Genomic DNA, 17,496 nt, shown 5'->3' on the forward strand with positions numbered 1-17,496 from the left:
CAGCAGACTATAATTATTTCCATTCTGGAATCAATTATCACCTGCGTTCAGAGTTTAAAGCTGACATCTTGTCACATTATTGCAACACTGAGAATGCAAAAATACACACCAACAGAGCAACCTTTATTAAAATAGTGATTCAAATAAATACAGCCTTTCAAGTGGAACGCTCAGTTTTGTTCAGCTGTTCCTGGCAAACATATGGTGCTGATATCTGTTACACAGGAAACTTCAGAACGATTATCTCCCCTCACATGGTGTGTGAGACTGTGTCTTACCGTTAAGGCATTCCGTTGACTAAAACCACAGCTTCTGCCTGTTTCTGCATCCTCTGTTTTTCCATTCTTGGTCACATGACTCAGTACACATACAGTATGTCTTTGCAGGGTTGTGATTCATGCAGATGTATGGTGAAGTAATCTTTGGAGGAAATAAGTGTCGCAGTGTACTTTGACACACATACCCTGAAGAAAATGAATTCATGAATAAAAAGTGGCATTTAGACCATTTTGATTCCTTCAATAACAACACGAGAAAGTTTTGTCCCGTTTGGGATGCATCAGCCTCCCGCCAGACATGTTGGCAAGATGCTAATCTGCCGCAGATCAATATCTTCTGCTGCTACTGCTGGAGTGGCAGGATGCTCCCTGAAACACAAATCAAAACAAGTTCAGTGGAGAACTAAATGCTGTCCCTCTAGTCACCTTTCAGAAGAAAAAGAATCCACATGATGTTTTTCTTACTTGTAGGTCTCAGTCTTATGGCTCTGCTGAAGTACTTCGGGAGAAGTTTTCCCTCTGTGTTGCCTGCAGTCAACAGCACACCGTTCTCTGACCAGTAGAACTCAATACCGTCTGAACAGTCACATACAATAAAAACAAATGTTTGTTATCACCACACAAGACAACAATGATTAGATATCAACTAACAGTGTTGAATTTTACCAGCAAGAGCCTTGGGCACATCAATAAAAACAGCCAGATCACAGTCTCTCCTCATACCTGGTGGGAAATGGAATCACACTTCAGGGACACATTCATCTCAATGTCCAGCAGGAAGGCTTGTTGGCCTTTTCATCAGACACACACACACACACACACACACACACAGAGTACCTTACCGCTGATTACACCATCATCTCCTGGCAAGCCTGCGGCCAGATGGATGTGAGTCCTCCTCATGCGGCTCAGGCCCTGCTGCTGGATGGAGCTCCAGTTGCGGATGTAGGATCCATGGATGGCCTCAGCAGGGCAGTCTGGAGAACCAGCCAGGACTGGCTTCAGCTCCAAATCCATTACCTGAACCCAGCAATGAAGCTTGTATTAACACAGTGCTCAAGATACATGGGACAGACTAAACAGAAAACTGCGTGAAGATCCATTACGGTTCACTAATGTCACTGTATCGAAACTGACTAGGCTAAATCGACTTATCAGTTGGACAAAGATAACAAAATCTCAGTAATATGGAAACATTCTATATTACAAAATGTAAGTAGCGAGTAAAAAGTAAAGTATGAAGGATTTAGTTTAGAGGGGCATCCTATCATAAGGTCACATATCATATTACGAAGGCAATTTCTGAATCAGAACATCTCTAATATTGGTAAGGAAATACAATACATTTTTGACAAAGTTTACATGTGTCCACCTCCTCTGAGATTCAGGACTCTGCATACCTGCACTGAATGGCCCTGATTGGCTCGAATCTGCAAGCGGCCATCCTCTGGGTGGGGGCAAAGCTTAAACCGCTGTTTGTCATTTGTGGCCACCACTCTCTCTACGTCCTCCAGCGAGTATGAGCGGAACTGAGGTTGAGCCAGCAGGTCCTCCACGTAGAGAAAGCCATCTATGAAGAGTCATTATGCCTGTGGTCACTTCATCAATACTGTTTTTTTTTTCTTCTGTACATGTGTGTGCTTTACTTACGAGCTTGACTTTTGCCACACACATTATTAAAATGAAACAGATCTGGGTACTACAATTGATGCAGGAAACTGTTGTCTCTAGAACTGTAACTAATACCAAAACCAATTCACAATGAGACTAAATCCTGTCACATGACCGGGAAACTTTAGTTTTTAAAAAATAATTGGATAATGAAGCACTTTAACTCATGGCCTGTAACCTGAGCAGGTCAATCAAAAAATTTAATGGCAAAATGTGAAATCTAAAACTGAATGAATTACTAAATGCATAAAAAACACCCATCCATCCATTCATCCATTTTCTACCACTTTTTCTGTTAAGGGTCATGGGGGGGCTGGAGCCTATCCCAGCAGCTGTTGAGTGAGAATTATTACAATCAAAAGATATAACAATTAATACACGATGATAGTTTGTGTCCATCTGTTTGAACCAGGTGAAGACACTGACGATCAGCTCACCTGTTCCTATCTGAAGACCCATCTGGTTGGCTCCATGACGAAGAGCATAAGACATAGATTTAGACAGTTTGATATCTCTGTCCTGGATGGAGAGAAGGCATCAGACCTATCAGACACTTAAAGTCAGATTTCATGACAATTCAGCTACATTTTACTCTAAAATAAACCCAACAGTTCATATTGTCTGCCTTTAAAGCAAATGAATAATTTATCATGCACAAAATCAGCCTCTGGTACAATTTGTTTTAATATATTCATTGTTTCTTTTCTTAATGCACAAATCTCATACAATGTATATGTTTACATGGAATTTCTTTTTGATAATTCGAATTTATTGTTCAATCAACCTCTTTACCAAACGACGTGGGAACCTTCTGAGGGTTATAAATATCTCACCTCTCCACCGCGGCTGCCCCTCTTTCCTCTCCCTCTTCTACCTCCTCTCCCTCCTCTGCCACTGTCCATTTTAATGCAACAAAATTAACCAAACCATGATTTCAAGAAGTCTATAATGCACGTAAGTAAGGTAAGTGTAACTAAGTGAGGTCCAGCATGCCGACCTCGGATTGGAGACATGGTACAGTGTAGTCAACAAGCTTCCACTTCCTGTGTGTTCTCGTTGTCCGCCTGTGGGTGGCACTGTGGTTGTTACATGCCATCACCGAGGAAGAAGTGCTTGTCCTGGAAGAAAATATCAGTTGGCTAGCAGCTGCTGGTAAGAAAATCATGAAACCCTTGAAAATATCTGGCGCCACGGGTCAGAGTTGTGTCTCTCTACTTTTAAGATCTTTTACAAAGGTCCTATTTTAGGGCTTTGTAACTCGCGGTTTTCAGAGGTGAGGGAGCTTACTTGGCTAAGCCACGTTAGCATAGTTAGCTGGACAGCACGGACTGCCAGCTGCCTGTTTGTTTTTCCTCATTTGATTCGTAATTTTTCAAGCTTTTCCTTGTTATTCCCTCATTTTCATTTCTTTGGTCGATTTACGGGTCATTCGCATTTATATTTTTGTTAGCTTATGGACTGGTAAAGGTGCTAAGGTGTTGGGACAGGTCACCATGGAAACGATACATTAGTGAGCATAGTGATTAATAATAATAATCTGACGCCCCAATGCAATGTGAGAGCAATATTTCACCAGTCACCCATTAAACTAACTTTCTCTGTCCATTTTACTGTTTGTGCGGTAGATGCTTTAACGTTACACATCATCGCATGTATCACAGGTCGGTGCAAGAAAGATTTCTACCATGACCTCAGACTCTGAGGTTTAGATGGAAAAATGTGTATTTTTTCCAAGTTAAGTGTGTGTGTGTGTGTGTGTGTGCATGTGCGTGCGTGCGTGTGTCACTGTTAAAATATATACCATAAGTGCTTGAATGTTACATTTGTGTAGACCATTACCCTAAGAAAAACTACCAACAATATAATATGAAGATGTGTATATAAAATTATGGCAGCTGCATTTTTTTGCTTGTTTGTTTTGTTTTTGTGCTTTCCTCATGTTTATTTCTTCTGTGGCTCAGATGATGGAGTTTCCTCAGCATTCCCAGCAGCTGCTGTCAGCTTTACGTTCCCAGCGCCAGCGGGGCTTCCTCTGTGACTGCACCGTCCTGGTGGGCTCATCCAGTTTCTTGGCTCACCGGGCTGTCTTGGCCTCTTGCTCGCCTTTCTTCCACATGTTCTACTCTGATTCGCCAGGTGCCAACAGTGCAAATAGCTCCAGCAGCTCTGTCACACTTGACAGCGACATTGTCACGGCTGCTGCTTTTGCTTTGCTCCTTGACTTTGTTTATGAAGGGGTGCTGCAGCTGGAGAAGTCTCCTCCAGTGGAGGACATATTAGCAGCAGCAAGCTTTCTCCACATGAATGAGGTGGTGAGAGTTTGTAAGAGGCGTCTGCAGAGACGAGGGCCTTTGGCTGAGGCAGATAGCACTCGCTCTGAAGAGAGTGCGAATGTGAGGAAGGCAGTAGAAATTGGGAGGGAGCATGGCAGCAATGGTGGAGATGAGCCTGTTGCAACCATGGAAGCAGGCCGTTTGAATCCCGTCACCATGGCAGCACCCTCTGTGCTAGTATCCAAAATGACAGATAGGAGTCTGTTGGACTCTGTGAAGCCTGAGTGCAGGACTAGTGGGGGTTCATCAGTAGCACGAGTTCAGACCCCTCTGAGCCCTAATCTTGCTGATACCACCCAACCAGGGATGGATGCCCCTCCTCTACGCCCAAATGGAGAGCTGGTGCAGGGCCACACCACAAGACAATCCGTGCCAGTGTGCGGAAGTCACATCAGGCTGGGGTCTGGCTCAGCACTCTGCAGCCCTTGCAGCACCACTGAAACTTACAGGTATACATCTACTGTGAAGTCAGAGACATTTTTACGTGGAAACATAAACAGTAATATATCAAAGTATCATTTCAACTGGACAACCTGCAGGTTTGAAGACAACAGATATTACTAGATATGATGAAGTGGAATTTTAATTGAAAAAGATCAGTAGTCAGAAGCAGAAACTTTATTCAGCATGCCCATGCATACAGAGGATTTTTTGTTTTGGACAGTTAGTCGAATCCTTCACCTTAATAAGATGAGAATAAGGACACACTCACCTGAGTTGTCCGGTTAGAGCAAGTTAAATTTCAAAACAATAAATAAAATCAGTATCTTCTACATACCTTGATACATTGTTCAGTGCTAGGACAAGTGAGTAGGGATGGGCTGTGGAATAATGAGGATGAGCTTGCTTCATTCAGTGGATAGCCCTGGCTGTTGCAGGCAACTGACCATACCAGCCATATATGTGATAATGTTAAATCCTCCTTTCTTTTTGTGTTTCCTTTGTCAAAGCAGCAACCAGCAGCCCTCCTCCTCCTCTGCTTCCTCCCTGGTGTCAGAGAGCCAGGCTGGTAGTCGGTCAGCAGTCCCTCCTCCCCAAACAGACTCCAGCCTCTTACCCAGCACCCATCAAGACATAGCCAGAGTGCCCTGTGAGAGTGAGTCTGTGAGAGGACCCTCAGAGAACGATCAGAGTGGCACAGCAGGCGGAGAACATCAGATGGTGGTGTTAATCAATGCACCAGCCTTACCTTCACACTCCCAAACCAGGAGGACACATTTGCAGCTGCAGCGTTCACATCCTCAGATCCAGATCCAGAGTGCCATATCACTCCAACACGAAAGCCCAGACTTTCACCCCTCCACTTCCCAGACACAAGTCTTAGCAGGGCCTGTAGGGGAGGTGGGAGCTTCCTTGACACTAAGGGGGGAAAGATCTCACCCTGGTGTAAGCAGATACAGGACTGAAGACAATAATGGCAAGAATATTAAAGTCAAAGTGGAGGCCATTGTCATATCTGATGAAGAGCTGGAGGAGATCAATGAGGGAGGCAGAGAGCGGGAACCAGTGATGGAAGTGGACGATGACTTTGAAGATGATATCCAGGAGGAGGAGCTGAACAGTTCTCAGTATCTCACCTCGCACCCACAAGGACTCTTACAGATGAGCTCGCATTCCAGTGACTACCCATTCCCTCTCTCCCCCTCCTCCTCCTCCTCTGGTGCTGGCCCCTCCTCCCATGAAAATTCATCTGTGGCTGCTTCCTTCATTCCCCCATCATCCTCAGCACAACAGCAGTCTGATTCTTCTGCCTATTTTCAAGACTTCCAGGACTCCTTGGGGAACTTTGTTGAAGACGTTCCGACCTGTGACGTCTGTGGAAAGACTTTCTCATGCACGTACACACTAAGACGTCATGCAATTGTGCACACAAGAGAGCGCCCCTATGAGTGCCGCTACTGCTACCGGAGCTACACCCAATCAGGGGACCTCTATCGACACATTCGCAAAGCTCACGACCACTCCCTGCCAGCCAAACGCAGCAAAGCAGATGTGGAGCACACAATTCCACCACAACCACCCCCACCCCCACCACCACCACCACCTCTAAGCTAACAAACATTTAGATTTCCTACCCTATAAATACATGCCTAGAATTAAATATCCCAAAACCTCTTAAGTTTAACTCTAAAATGAAGTCCACTTAAATAAGCTCAGCTTTGGAAATTACTGTATTAGAGTATCTGCAGTTCTTAAAATGTGAAGTTCAATTTTAGAAATAAGTTTGTCCCTAAGCTTAACCAATTTTAAGATTTAATATATTCTTCTCTACGCCCAAATCCTTTCCTCAATATTTGCTTATGTACATAATGTACTTTATTCCTAACATGAAAAAATGGTGACCCAAAATGATTTCAGGTCATCCTTGAGTTCCAGTGGATTCTCAAACTTCTAGAGATGTCGTGTGTAATGTGAGGTGACATTTGACCACCAAAATCTTTGTGTCTTTCTCAACAAATAGCGCCTGTGTTCTCCTTTATAAGTGAAAACTACAATGGTATTAACTGAGCAGTTAGAAACATCGGGTAAATTTTATCCTAACATCTTAATATTTGTATATTTGTCAACGCAGGAAAAAAATGGACTTTTAGTCTGATGTGAGCTTCTTAAAACGATCACACACACACACACACACTAAATACTCAATTCAGTATTGACATCAAATATCTATCAGACTTCTACTTGACTTGTAACTCTTCTCGCTGATCGGTATCCATGGAGACCTTAAACTGATCTAATTGTCACAAATAAACCTCTCTGGAAGATTTTAGGCATTTTACTGTTAAGTTTTGTATGTGTGAATATCTCAGTTCTTCACATTTACATGTAATAACAGTATTTTATCGTTGTGAAAGTGATTCTGAAGAAGACGATTGACGTTGTACACTGAATGTGTACGCTGTGTTTACTCTTTGTTTTACCTTTAACCTTTAAGAAGGAAAATTCTGGCCTCACAGATGGTGAATTTGTGTACTTCCTTCTCTTAATCAAATTACTGCCATTTTCTATCTTGCAGTAGAAATTTACCTTTTATTGACTTAAGAATGACACCTCTTGATTGATGCTCGTTTGCCAATACATTTGTTATACCTAAACTAAAGCACTGTGGCAGCAATACTATGAAAATTATAACTTTGAATCTTGAGAAAATGAATGTCTGCCTCTCAGTTCTTTGGAAGTGTTGATGTTTGAGTAGTATCAAAGTGACCTCTGGATACAAAATGCCATCAATTAATCATTTTACCCTGTTAAACAGTTCTGTGTGAAGTTTTGTCATTATCAGCATTGACATCCCGAGTTATGGTTAATGTGATTCGTGAGGTCACAGTAATCTTGATCTCCAACAACCAAATTCCACCTAAAGAAAGAAGGGATGACCCTCGCACTTTGCTGTCTGCGACAGGATGTGTGAGGCTGTGAACACACTGACACGGTCAGTTTTCTGCTTTCTTTCTTAACTTTAAATGTTTATGAATAAATGTTTGACACTCTGGAATGTATTGTTATTTTCAGTATGAAACCATTTGGCACTTGGCACCAGTCAAGGACAGTATGTGATCACTTACGTACATCATGTAGCCAGCGTGCTAATGATGAGCACTGCCGTGTAAAAAGACACTTGAGCAGAAGCATTGTGTATGTTTTGTAATGTTGCAGTGAAAGATGTGATGCACAGTTTAGTCATTCAACTTCTGATTTATTTCAATACAAAACAATATAAACAAAACTAAAAACACTGACTTGTCATTTTTGCTCACAAACACTAATATTCACAGTACTGGTTACTACTTTGCTTCATGGACTGTGGCCAGAAACCAGGAAACTGTCCAACAGCCTGAAGGACATAGGAGGCCTTGTCCTCTTCCTTCAGTCTTCTACTGGTCCGTGAATCTGCAGAGAGACTTAACATCATCATCCATCTCCACATATGTCTGCTGCTGCATTCTCTAATTTCCATTAACATCTTAATATAATGAGACACTGTTGTTAATGCTACTGTTTTCATCCATTTGAACTTGAGAAACAATAAAAAAATAACATAGCAGCAATTCCCAAATTAGGTATTTCTTTCCGGTCTCCGATAAATCACATCATAGCATTCAGAATATAAGCATTTGGGTAAAGCGCTTTCTTAAAAACAACAAAAACAAAACTATCAGCACATTTTTAGAAGAGCACAAGCAGTTTGAAACTTCTTTGTCCGTGGCAACATCTATGGTTCTATCTTTTTTTCAATCAACAGTAAAACTTTTCAAAAGTCTATTTTCAGAGATCTAAAATGTGGCTTGGTTTGCAAGGGACTTAAAATTCATAAATATTTAATCTGAAATTAAATGTGTATTGTTTTTAATTGCTTAAGAATCTATATCTTTGACTGAAATAATACTGTTAACAGTTTTACTGTGTAATTTAGTACTAGGAGGCCTGCAAATATGATCTGGGCTAATTATTACACCAACCCTAATGTGCAGTTAGGATCCAGACCTCTAAAGGCTGCTTCGATCAAATGATGTGTGTCACATGACAGTCTCATCTTCATTTAGAGTCCAGTAGTCACTGTTTTCTATTCTCTATTGAGCTTAATAAGTTGTCCACGTACATTAAAAAATTTGACCTGCAGAGTTCGATGATGCCTCGGACATTCATCCATTCATGAACGTGTTAATATAGAAATATTGAATACATTAACCCAAGTTTTAAGTAAACTGACCTTTTTCTTTTTTTTTTAAGGTCAACTGTAAACACACTTACCGTCTCTGCCAACTCAGGCCAATCCATTGCCATGACGACCATATCATCTGAGTTGGGAGGAGTCTCAAGATTCCAGTAGGTCATCTTGTTGAACACAGAGGAAATCCTAAGTGTGCGGTCCTGAACTCAAACAAATGGGTTTATCAAAACAAAAAGGTAGAACTGAATAGTCTTCGTCAGTAAATGAAATCGTCACTGTGTGTCTTCTTGTCTTGTGTTTACCTCCTGATCAGAGCCTGGCTTGTCAATCTCCTTCAGCACCAGACCTGTGTAGCCTTGAGGACAGCTGATCTCCTGTCCCTTCAGCCCACGACCCCTGAATGACACCGTCTTCTCTGTGACAGGACACAAATGTGGAAATTAAACATTTCTAATATTGTTTTAATGTGTATACACACACACACACACATATTCTTTTATGGAATAAATTTTCTGACTGACACTCCTTACTATACTTCGCATACCATATTTGTGATCCTTCACAGTAGCACTGAAGTACTGTGAGACCTGGGCCGGCCCATTGTGCTCAATCTCACAGGGGATGAGATGGACTGGTTGTCGAGGTGCCTGACCCACAGATGATACCTGAACACGGGTCACGCGGCTGTTACAGGACATCCTGCAGCCAGAAAAACAACTAAGTTACCACTTGGCAACCAACATAAATAGAAAATGAACAAAGAGATTCCACAAAAATGTTCTTAAAAGAATAAGAAGTCACCTTTTTTAGGATATGACTTTGTGTGTGTTGTATTACTTTACAAACAATTTAAAGCTGTGGATATAAAGCTTAATACAAAACATTTTGTTTCCAAGAACACACTGGCATTAGCTTCAATATATTTAAACACATTTTAAAATTTATGACAAAAGTAGAAAAGTTTTAAAGACATAAATAAGTAAGTCACATTGTTGACTTGCATATAAACGTAACAAGGAAATTTGTGTTTGGTATATTATTTCTTTGTTGTAACAGTGTTTGTTGGCAATAAATCTTACACTGTTGGAAAGCCTGTTTATTTCCCTTTTAAATGATGCCACATTTGTAAGGAACATGCTTATTTTTGCTGTTGACTCTTGTTTGGTGGATTGGATGATTGATGTTTGGAGAAAAAGGACATATCAGCAATTTAAGTAGGGTGTGGAGGAACAGTACACAGCCACAACAGCCTGGCACCTCCTCCTCATACTGGTCACCAGCCTGGTCCCACACAGCTGTGGGATGGCATCCCAATCTTCAACCAGCATTTGACACAAGTCAGCCGAAGTGGTTGTGTTAGTCACTCTGGCACTAACAGCAGGCCCAAACTGACCCCACAAGTGTTCAATGGGGTTGAGGTCAGGACTGCTGGCAGGCCATTCCATCCTCTCCACTCTTAAATTCTAAGTAGGTAGTCTCTGGTAAGCCCCGCTCTGTGAGGGCGAGCATTGTCATTGGAGGATAGAGTTGACTGTGGAGATATGGGGATTGACACTGGTCGCAGATTCTCAACTGCAAGATAAGCTATTTGGCATTGGCAGAGAAGATTTGGCAAACTTTTGCATTACAGCTGCTTCTCATCCCACAAACGTTCCTTACAAATGTGGCACCACTTAAAAGGAAAATAAAAAGGCCTTCCAACGGTATAAGATTTATTGCCAAGAAGCGCTGTTACAACAAAGAAATAATCTACGAAACACAAATTTCCTTCCTTTTTGTGCTATGTTTATATAAATGAAAAGAGCATGTCAAGCGTTACCTCTCATTGGTGTTCCGAAGCTTTTACGCCGGATCCCGCGAGAGAAACGACACATCGTGGACGGGTTCTGATAGGACAAAATAATCTTCTTCTACGCTGCAAGACATTTAGGCGGGTTCTTTCTCTTATGTGGAGAAATGTCGCCCCCTTCCTGCGGGTGACGGAACGTTTTATGTTCTCATGAATTAATATAAAAGCCATGAGTAATTGACAAACATTTCTTAAAATAGCAGAACAATCAGTTTACTCAATGTCAAGGCAAACTAAAAGACACCACTAGGAATAAGAAGATTATTTTATTCCTTGGTTGGTTATGATGCAACTGTATTTCTCCTCTCAATTTTACCAAAATAATTCTTTCTGGCCTCTATGTGAGATACATCCTGATGCAACTCATGCAAAATGATACAGCAGCCCTGAATCACTTTTTGAGGATGATAATCATTTTTATATGTTATAATGGGTTACACTGAGATAAATTCCTTATATTTTCGGTCTCTAATTTTATGATTTAGGGTTTGGGAAAATAGAAACATTTCTTAGTGAAATACTCTCTTGTTCTCTACTGAGAACTCTCTTCCAGTTGGCAGCAGCAACTCTCCTGATGGGGGATGGGCTAAACACTGTCCAATGACTTGTGGGAGTTGAGGATAAGTTAATGTAGGTTTTACATTTCACTTCACAACATTTCATCGACATTTTCAGCTGTTGACAAAGATACATCAGGAAAAGGAGAAGTGATTTCCTAACAGTTCAACTTTAGCCACCGGAGCGGTGACATCAGAGGTGAGTTTTTATAGCAGGACAGATAGCTGCTCTGTTCCTTTAGACAAAGTGTTAGATTTGGATATTTCCTGTTTAAATATGATACAGGTTGGTAAGGGGTGGAGTCTGTTGTTTTCTTAATTGTGTTTTGTGCCCATTAGGATACTTCTGTCACATATAAGGTGGACGATTCAAGGGAGAGCATCATAAAAAGTTTTTGTGTTGTCATACAACTATTTTGGTCAACATTACACCTAGTAATGTGTAATCTTACATTTTCAAAATCTTCATACGATTTTTTTGTGTTGAGCCAGTCCCAATTACCCTTGTTTTATTTAACTTTATCACTTTAAGATATTATTTAAACTTTCACCACATGAAATAAGCTAAACGTCTTGCATCTATATTAGATCAAACGAACAAATTCACATTTTTCAGTCTGTTGTTAGCTTTAAAACAAAATTCTGTGTGGTACTTGACCGTTGACACAGTTATGAGTCATCTGATGTGAAATTCTTCTGCTTGTGACTGTGAGATTAGACTCAATGATTTCACAGCTCTCTGTACCATCAATGTGATGGCTTGTGTCCCCTGCGTCATGAGATAGAAGCCTCATCAACCGCAAAGAGTTGTATGATTTTGCACAATAGAAAATGTGTCTTTGTTGATTGAAAAATGGAAATCAGACTCCTGGAATGGAAATTCAACTCTTTGGAAGTAATTTCGGACCCACTACACTAAACTCACCTCGTCATACTAATGTATTTCAATTCCTCTCTTGTTTTCACATTCGCTAAATTACCTTAACATTTGTCACCTTTTGTAGATTCAATGGATCAAACAGATAATTTGCACTCTGAGGTGCGACTGTCAGTCCCTCTTGTTCGGGTGCTTCAGAGGCTGTGGGATGCTGTCTCCATGGCGATGTCACGGACCCGTCAGAGAGCTTTACAGGGCTTTGTTGTGTTCTCTGTAATGGTGTTACTCTTTTGGATTGCTGCCTTCTTGTATGGGACCTTCTATTACTCCTACATGCCTCTGGCAACTTATTCCACTCCTGTGCACTATCACTACAGGTGGGTATGTCACATTCACAAATTGGAGTCACATTGGGTTTGGTTTGAGTCTCACTCATCATTCATGTTTTTGTCTGTAGGACAGAGTGTGATCCTCCAGGCTCCTTTATGTGCTCTTATCCCATGGCCAATGTCTCTCTGATGAGAAACAAGAAACATGTATGTACATGAGTGTGTGTATAACTTGTGTTATAGGAACTTTAATCTGGTGGATTGTGGGGGCTGTCCTCTCATTGAAGGGACAAAATACAAGCCAGTGCAAAAGGAAATTAGAGTTATGACATGGTTCTAAGGTTAAACTTGGGTTTATGGCCAGTTTAGGCTAAGAGTTGTGGTAATAGGAGAGCCACAACAACCTTTTCGGAGATACGCTTATTTGCCATCCTCAGAAGAGCCACACACAATGATAGATACCCTTCTCTCCTCTGTAACTGCATTAGGGAGGTGAGACTCACAGAGGCTGGATGACCGCTAGATAGTTTAGCGCAATGAATTGCAGCAGTTTGGAAGTGTTAGCATACTTCTGTTAAAAGTCATGAACTAGATGCGTTTCAAGACCTTCTTTGTCTAGAAGTAAACATTTCCATCTTCTGTAACAACAGTCACGAGTAGTCACAGCAGTCATCAGCAAACATTTTGTTACGTTTGCCGAATTAGCAATGGGTATTTTGAAGCGCTGCTTCATCTCAGGCGAGACCTTCCTTCCCTTGATATTTCTGAACAAATGCTATGCATAAACCTAGTTTTAATGATAAAGGCTCTGGGAAGAATGGAACACATATGAATATCTGAATGTTATTTTTCAGTTCTTCGTCCTAAAAGTTTGAAGCTTTGTCATAACGTGGATCCCTTCATGTAAACATTAGTGTAACTTTTAAAAAAAATTGCATTTAGGTGTTGACATTCGGCCAAGCCTACCAGATCTCACTCCAACTAGAGATGCCTGATTCCCCGGTCAATCGGAATCTAGGGATGTTCATGATCAAGACAACCTGCTTCTCTCAGCACGGAGGGCAAACTGTCACTTCAGCTCGTTCCGTGAGTCCATTCAACTGTTCAGTCTCCACGTGCAAACACAATCAAATGATGCTTCATTAGCAATTCTTGCAAACTCAGATGATTCACTGTTGCGTTGCTGTTTATTTCTCAGACAAGACAACTGCTGTCCGCCTCCAGCTCTCGCTTTGTGAGTACAGCGCTGATGCAAAATAACCTTTTAATCAAACAAGCTGGTCTGAACCAGTTTATGCTTTGCTGTTGAGCTACAGCAGGAGGTGATCTCAGTGAAGCGACACAAATCCTGGGAGTTATATGTGTCCAGCAAATTTAAGAGCAGTTGGGATGTTCTATTTCATTGACTCCTTAAAAGCCCTGGATATTGTGATGACATGCACTCGAAGGCAGATCATCAACACCAACTTTCTGAGGTCTGAAAACTTGAGACTTTGTCTTAGGTGTTTTCCTCTGGAATTTTTGATCTGTCAGTATGAGTCACACTCAGACAATGAGTGACTAAAATGAAAAAACAAATCTCAATCATAGTTGACTGAGATCAGTTCCTGTCAATGTTCATTTCACTGCCCACAAAGCTGCACTGATGAAGGGGAAACTTCAGCAACTGAACCATCCTCTCTGCATACAGTATCATTTATTCATGAAGCAAAAAGAAGTAACTGACACTGTGTTGCACTGTCAGAGCATGCTACGATACCGCTCAGACCTGCTGAGGTCCATGGCGACCCTGCTGCTCTTCCCAGCATTTCTGACAGGAGTCAGTGAGCAGAAACAGTTGCTGGAGCTGGAGCTCTTCTCAGACTACACAGACGACCCTGTGAGTCCTACACGGCTGTAAAAAATAAATAAATAAATAAAAAAAGAGTATGATAGTCAGTGGCAGAGTGTGCACATTTTAAGTGTTTAACACCCTTGTCCTTATGAACAGTACGCCCCCTCAGTGGCAGCTGTCATTGAGATTCTGTCCAACGAGGTGCAGATCTACTCGTCTCACCTCTTCATTCATGCTCATTTCACTGGTATAAGGTGAGAGCCACCTACACACAACACAAAAAACATGAACTAAGTTTCTCTGATTTCTGCAGATTCCCTCTCCATTTTAAGATATTTTTAGCAGCCGCTATCAAGACAATGTGTTTGTCCCTCTGAGAGAGCAAATCCTTGATCAAACCAACTCTAAATAATAAATCTACCAGTGGACAGACGGAGACGCTATACTACTGCTAGTAGTACCAACAATACGTCCTACTGTGGCCAAAAGTTAACTGGAAAAACCTTCTTGTGTTAAAGTTGTCTCTACAAACTATCACAACTTACCTGCACTTTGTTTAGATATGTTCTTCATGGGTTTAGAATTGATTCTTTATAAAAACATGTTTGCATCCCTCCATCAGGTACCTGCTGTTCAACTTCCCTCTCCTGTCAGCCCTGGTGGGTGTGTCGAGTAACTTCGTCTTCCTCAGTGTTCTCCTGATCTTCAGCTACGTGAGGTTGCTCTTGAGAGTGGAATGGAAACCAAAGCAGGTGAGAGGATCGAGTCATTATTCATTACTGTTCACATTGGCACGGGTTGTATTATTATATAGCACCATATAAAGCTCTTTGTTCGTAGCTCACACACTGATTGTGGATGTGTGCGCTGTGCAAGGTGCTACTCAGTTCATCAGGAGCAAATGGGAGTTCGAGGACGCGGTTTTAAGGGGAAGTACTTGACATTTGAGTCTCAGTGCACACACTTGTCTGCTCCTTTCTGAAAAATCCAATTATCAGGTGTCACCTCCCTCCTGCTCTAGAGAACAGTCAGACATTGATGTGTGCAGTGGTGCGCGGGCCACTCATTGCTCCCTTCAGCTTTCATTAAGGACCAATTGTCTGAGAGGCTGTCCCTCTATTATTTTCATTGTGTAAGCGTGGATATTTCTGCTTGTTGTTTCAGCTCTGATTGCTTGTTTTCCTTGCATACAGCCCCAAATGTCATCAGACAGGGAAAACAACACAGGAAATCATGCAAACAACACTGCAGGTACAAATACCACATGGTTTTTAATGGTTAGTCAGGTTATTTGCATCTATGCGTCTGACTCCAGCAATACTTTCTTTTGCAGGTACTGCAGAGGCGCTGGGTCCTGTTCGGATAACCCCTACGAGAACGCGCCCGAACAGAACACATCACAACAACAGACACACACCTGCCCAAACTCATGTCAATGAGTTAGGGGCAGCCTTGGGCCATTAATCAAGAAGAGAAAGTTTAGGGAGCAATCTTGAGATGCGCGGATGACGTTTCAAGAGCAATAAATGTTTGGAAGTGACACATTAAGCACTTATTCATCACCGACAAATAACCTGGGGACAGTCTGATTCAGCTGCAGTGTTGACAGCGTCCATCGTCACTCCTACATTGTGTGCTACTTATGAGAACGACATTCACTTTACTCTTATATCAGTCCCAAATATTTGCTAATATACACAAAAATGTACAATTACATATAATAATTTACCGACCGTTTGAATGGCCAGGTAACATGTGATGTCAGATTGAGTGTATGGAGCGATCCAAGTGTGAATACCTAGATTTATACTAGATTAGCACATTTCTGCGTATGCATCCGAGGATTAGTGGATGTGCTTACAGTAGCTCCCCTCACAAAGCTTTGCATGTTAAAATGTGACTTCATAAAGTTTTGAAAACATTTCAGGGTAGGATAGCGTAGAGTTCCAATAAGCAGTAGGATTATCCAAATAATGTCTGGTTGGAAATGCACTGGTTGTTTTATTTGTGGTCTATAAAGCTCGCCTCAGTTAAAAAAAAAAAAAAAGTTTCCGATAAAAAACTTCTGTTACTGAATAAAATGATGAACAAAAGTGATGCCTTTCTTCTGAGGACTGGATGTACAATTCAGTTGTAAGGACAATTTACCTCCAGTTGGTGCGAATACTCTTCTGCTGTATAGAACTTCGAGAGAATTGTCAGCGGAAAGACAAATCTAATAATTTGAAGAAGTTGCTAGTTTTTTGGCATTCTGGAGAAAACTGTAAGTTTGTGGATGATTTCTAAGAACCTGTTTCAATATCAATATCCTTAAACTGAACTCTACTAAATCAAGTAAATACAGTTTTTCTGAAAGGGAAATTAACAAGGGAACTACAAGCAAATACTTGCATTTACTATTCAAAGGCAAACAGCATGTTGCACCCGTCATGATAAACCCTTTTCCCTTAGTTGCCAAAATAAAAGTAATATCGTTCATAAATGTATTCATGTGAGACCAGTCCTTTCATGCTTTTTTCTAAATCAAAAAAACAGAGGCAAAGAACAATGCATCAAATGCCTGAGCCAAAGATCACCTGACTTTGTTTCCAGCCAGACACGGAAGGCATAATTCCTGTTTGGCCAGCGATTCTGGATGAAACTGAGCAATGTCACTGTAAACGGAAAAATAAAAGCATATAATTCAGTGTCACTGTGAGTGGTTGGCTTTGACTTGGGAATGTTTTCTTAAGGGAAACTTGGCCACTGAGGGTATTTAGAAATAGAAGCAAGATTGGCTCAGTGAGAGTAATTTTAGAATGTCTGGAGAGTCAGCAAGTTGGCAGAGTAGCCAGACTGGTCAATGAGAAGTCACCAGTTGGGGTATAAAGAGACTTCAACAATAGCAAAATCAGTTTTCCGAGATTCCTGGCAGGTAGGAGACTAAGACTCCAGGAGTATTGTCAGTGGAACTAGTGAGTGAAGTCCAGGCTTTAGTTACACAGCCAGGCAAATCAGCCCTCAGGAGACCAGACCAATGGAATCCATCTTCCTATCCACCCTATTTTTCAATATCTGCAATGTAAATTTGTCATCCAGATACTTTCTGTTTCTTGC

The 17,496-nt window shown here is 41.3% G+C and overlaps 4 protein-coding genes across 10 annotated transcripts; 2 read left to right on the forward strand and 2 right to left on the reverse strand.

The window, feature by feature from the left end:
* Positions 1-109: 109 nt before the first annotated feature.
* On the reverse strand, positions 110-2,995 carry trpt1 (tRNA phosphotransferase 1). Of its 2 annotated transcripts, none has more exons than XM_086221767.1 (7): positions 2,783-2,995; positions 2,387-2,468; positions 1,679-1,848; positions 1,121-1,298; positions 945-1,001; positions 744-854; positions 110-647 (listed from the first exon to the last, which is right to left on the reverse strand). In XM_086221767.1, exons 1-7 carry the CDS (start codon positions 2,849-2,851, stop codon positions 622-624), a joined length of 693 nt encoding a protein of 230 aa, XP_086077893.1. In that variant the 5' UTR covers positions 2,852-2,995; the 3' UTR covers positions 110-621. The 2 variants fall into 2 exon arrangements, with proteins under 2 accessions (XP_086077893.1, XP_086077894.1); XM_086221768.1 differs by having other exon boundaries at positions 2,387-2,492; positions 2,783-2,919.
* A 17-nt stretch (positions 2,996-3,012) lies between these two features.
* Positions 3,013-8,374, forward strand: zbtb3 (zinc finger and BTB domain containing 3). Of its 3 annotated transcripts, none has more exons than XM_086221764.1 (3): positions 3,013-3,101; positions 3,911-4,731; positions 5,233-8,374. In XM_086221764.1, the coding sequence occupies exons 2-3, from the start codon at positions 3,911-3,913 to the stop codon at positions 6,335-6,337; spliced, it is 1,926 nt and encodes a 641-aa protein (XP_086077890.1). In that variant the 5' UTR covers positions 3,013-3,101; the 3' UTR covers positions 6,338-8,374. The 3 variants fall into 3 exon arrangements, with proteins under 3 accessions (XP_086077890.1, XP_086077892.1, XP_086077891.1); XM_086221766.1 differs by having other exon boundaries at positions 5,236-8,374; XM_086221765.1 differs by lacking the exon at positions 3,013-3,101 and adding an exon at positions 3,149-3,222.
* rnaseh2c (ribonuclease H2, subunit C) lies at positions 7,965-10,863 on the reverse strand. 2 transcript variants are annotated; one of them, XM_086221770.1, is made up of 5 exons: positions 10,774-10,863; positions 9,499-9,653; positions 9,257-9,369; positions 9,035-9,118; positions 7,965-8,173 (listed from the first exon to the last, which is right to left on the reverse strand). In XM_086221770.1, exons 2-5 carry the CDS (start codon positions 9,650-9,652, stop codon positions 8,150-8,152), a joined length of 375 nt encoding a protein of 124 aa, XP_086077896.1. In that variant the 5' UTR covers position 9,653; positions 10,774-10,863; the 3' UTR covers positions 7,965-8,149. The 2 variants fall into 2 exon arrangements, with proteins under 2 accessions (XP_086077896.1, XP_086077895.1); XM_086221769.1 differs by having other exon boundaries at positions 9,035-9,154.
* Positions 10,864-11,455: 592 nt separating this feature from the next.
* LOC147251248 (seipin-like) lies at positions 11,456-17,436 on the forward strand. 3 transcript variants are annotated; one of them, XR_015119052.1, is made up of 10 exons: positions 11,456-11,559; positions 12,365-12,614; positions 12,695-12,773; positions 13,509-13,652; positions 13,765-13,800; positions 14,311-14,445; positions 14,557-14,654; positions 15,023-15,152; positions 15,565-15,651; positions 15,734-15,827. XR_015119052.1 is itself a non-coding variant. In XM_086222673.1 (10 exons), exons 2-10 carry the CDS (start codon positions 12,370-12,372, stop codon positions 15,862-15,864), a joined length of 1,056 nt encoding a protein of 351 aa, XP_086078799.1. In that variant the 5' UTR covers positions 11,456-11,559; positions 12,365-12,369; the 3' UTR covers positions 15,865-17,436. The 3 variants fall into 3 exon arrangements, 2 of the variants coding, with proteins under 2 accessions (XP_086078799.1, XP_086078800.1); XM_086222673.1 differs by having other exon boundaries at positions 15,594-15,651; positions 15,734-17,436; XM_086222674.1 differs by lacking the exon at positions 13,765-13,800 and having other exon boundaries at positions 15,594-15,651; positions 15,734-17,436.
* Positions 17,437-17,496: the final 60 nt, after the last annotated feature.

The sequence above is a fragment of the Aulostomus chinensis genome, chromosome 13 (assembly GCF_037954235.1).
Source record: "Aulostomus chinensis isolate RoL2024-O1b breed Wild chromosome 13, RoL_Achi_v1.0, whole genome shotgun sequence".
Classification (NCBI taxonomy): Eukaryota; Metazoa; Chordata; class Actinopteri; order Syngnathiformes; family Aulostomidae; genus Aulostomus; species Aulostomus chinensis.

Bases quoted from the DNA above. Each gene is read 5' to 3' on its own strand.
- LOC147251248 (XM_086222673.1), top strand. From the start codon at position 12,370: ATGGATCAAACAGATAATTTGCACTCTGAGGTGCGACTGTCAGTCCCT. The intron at 12,774-13,508 runs GTATGTACATGA...AATTGCATTTAG, and splicing joins TGATGAGAAACAAGAAACAT to GTGTTGACATTCGGCCAAGC. The intron at 13,801-14,310 runs GTGAGTACAGCG...TTGCACTGTCAG, and splicing joins CCGCCTCCAGCTCTCGCTTT to AGCATGCTACGATACCGCTC.
- trpt1 (XM_086221767.1), bottom strand. From the start codon at position 2,851: ATGGACAGTGGCAGAGGAGGGAGAGGAGGTAGAAGAGGGAGAGGAAAG. The intron at 1,299-1,678 runs GTATGCAGAGTC...TGCTGGGTTCAG, and splicing joins ATCAGGGCCATTCAGTGCAG to GTAATGGATTTGGAGCTGAA. The intron at 1,002-1,120 runs GTAAGGTACTCT...ATTTCCCACCAG, and splicing joins AGATGATGGTGTAATCAGCG to GTATGAGGAGAGACTGTGAT.
- zbtb3 (XM_086221764.1), top strand. From the start codon at position 3,911: ATGATGGAGTTTCCTCAGCATTCCCAGCAGCTGCTGTCAGCTTTACGT. The intron at 4,732-5,232 runs GTATACATCTAC...CCTTTGTCAAAG, and splicing joins AGCACCACTGAAACTTACAG to CAGCAACCAGCAGCCCTCCT.
- rnaseh2c (XM_086221769.1), bottom strand. From the start codon at position 9,652: ATGTCCTGTAACAGCCGCGTGACCCGTGTTCAGGTATCATCTGTGGGT. The intron at 9,370-9,498 runs GTATGCGAAGTA...GTCCTGTCACAG, and splicing joins TGTGAAGGATCACAAATATG to AGAAGACGGTGTCATTCAGG. The intron at 8,174-9,034 runs GTAAGTGTGTTT...GTCTCTCTGCAG, and splicing joins GGCCTGAGTTGGCAGAGACG to ATTCACGGACCAGTAGAAGA.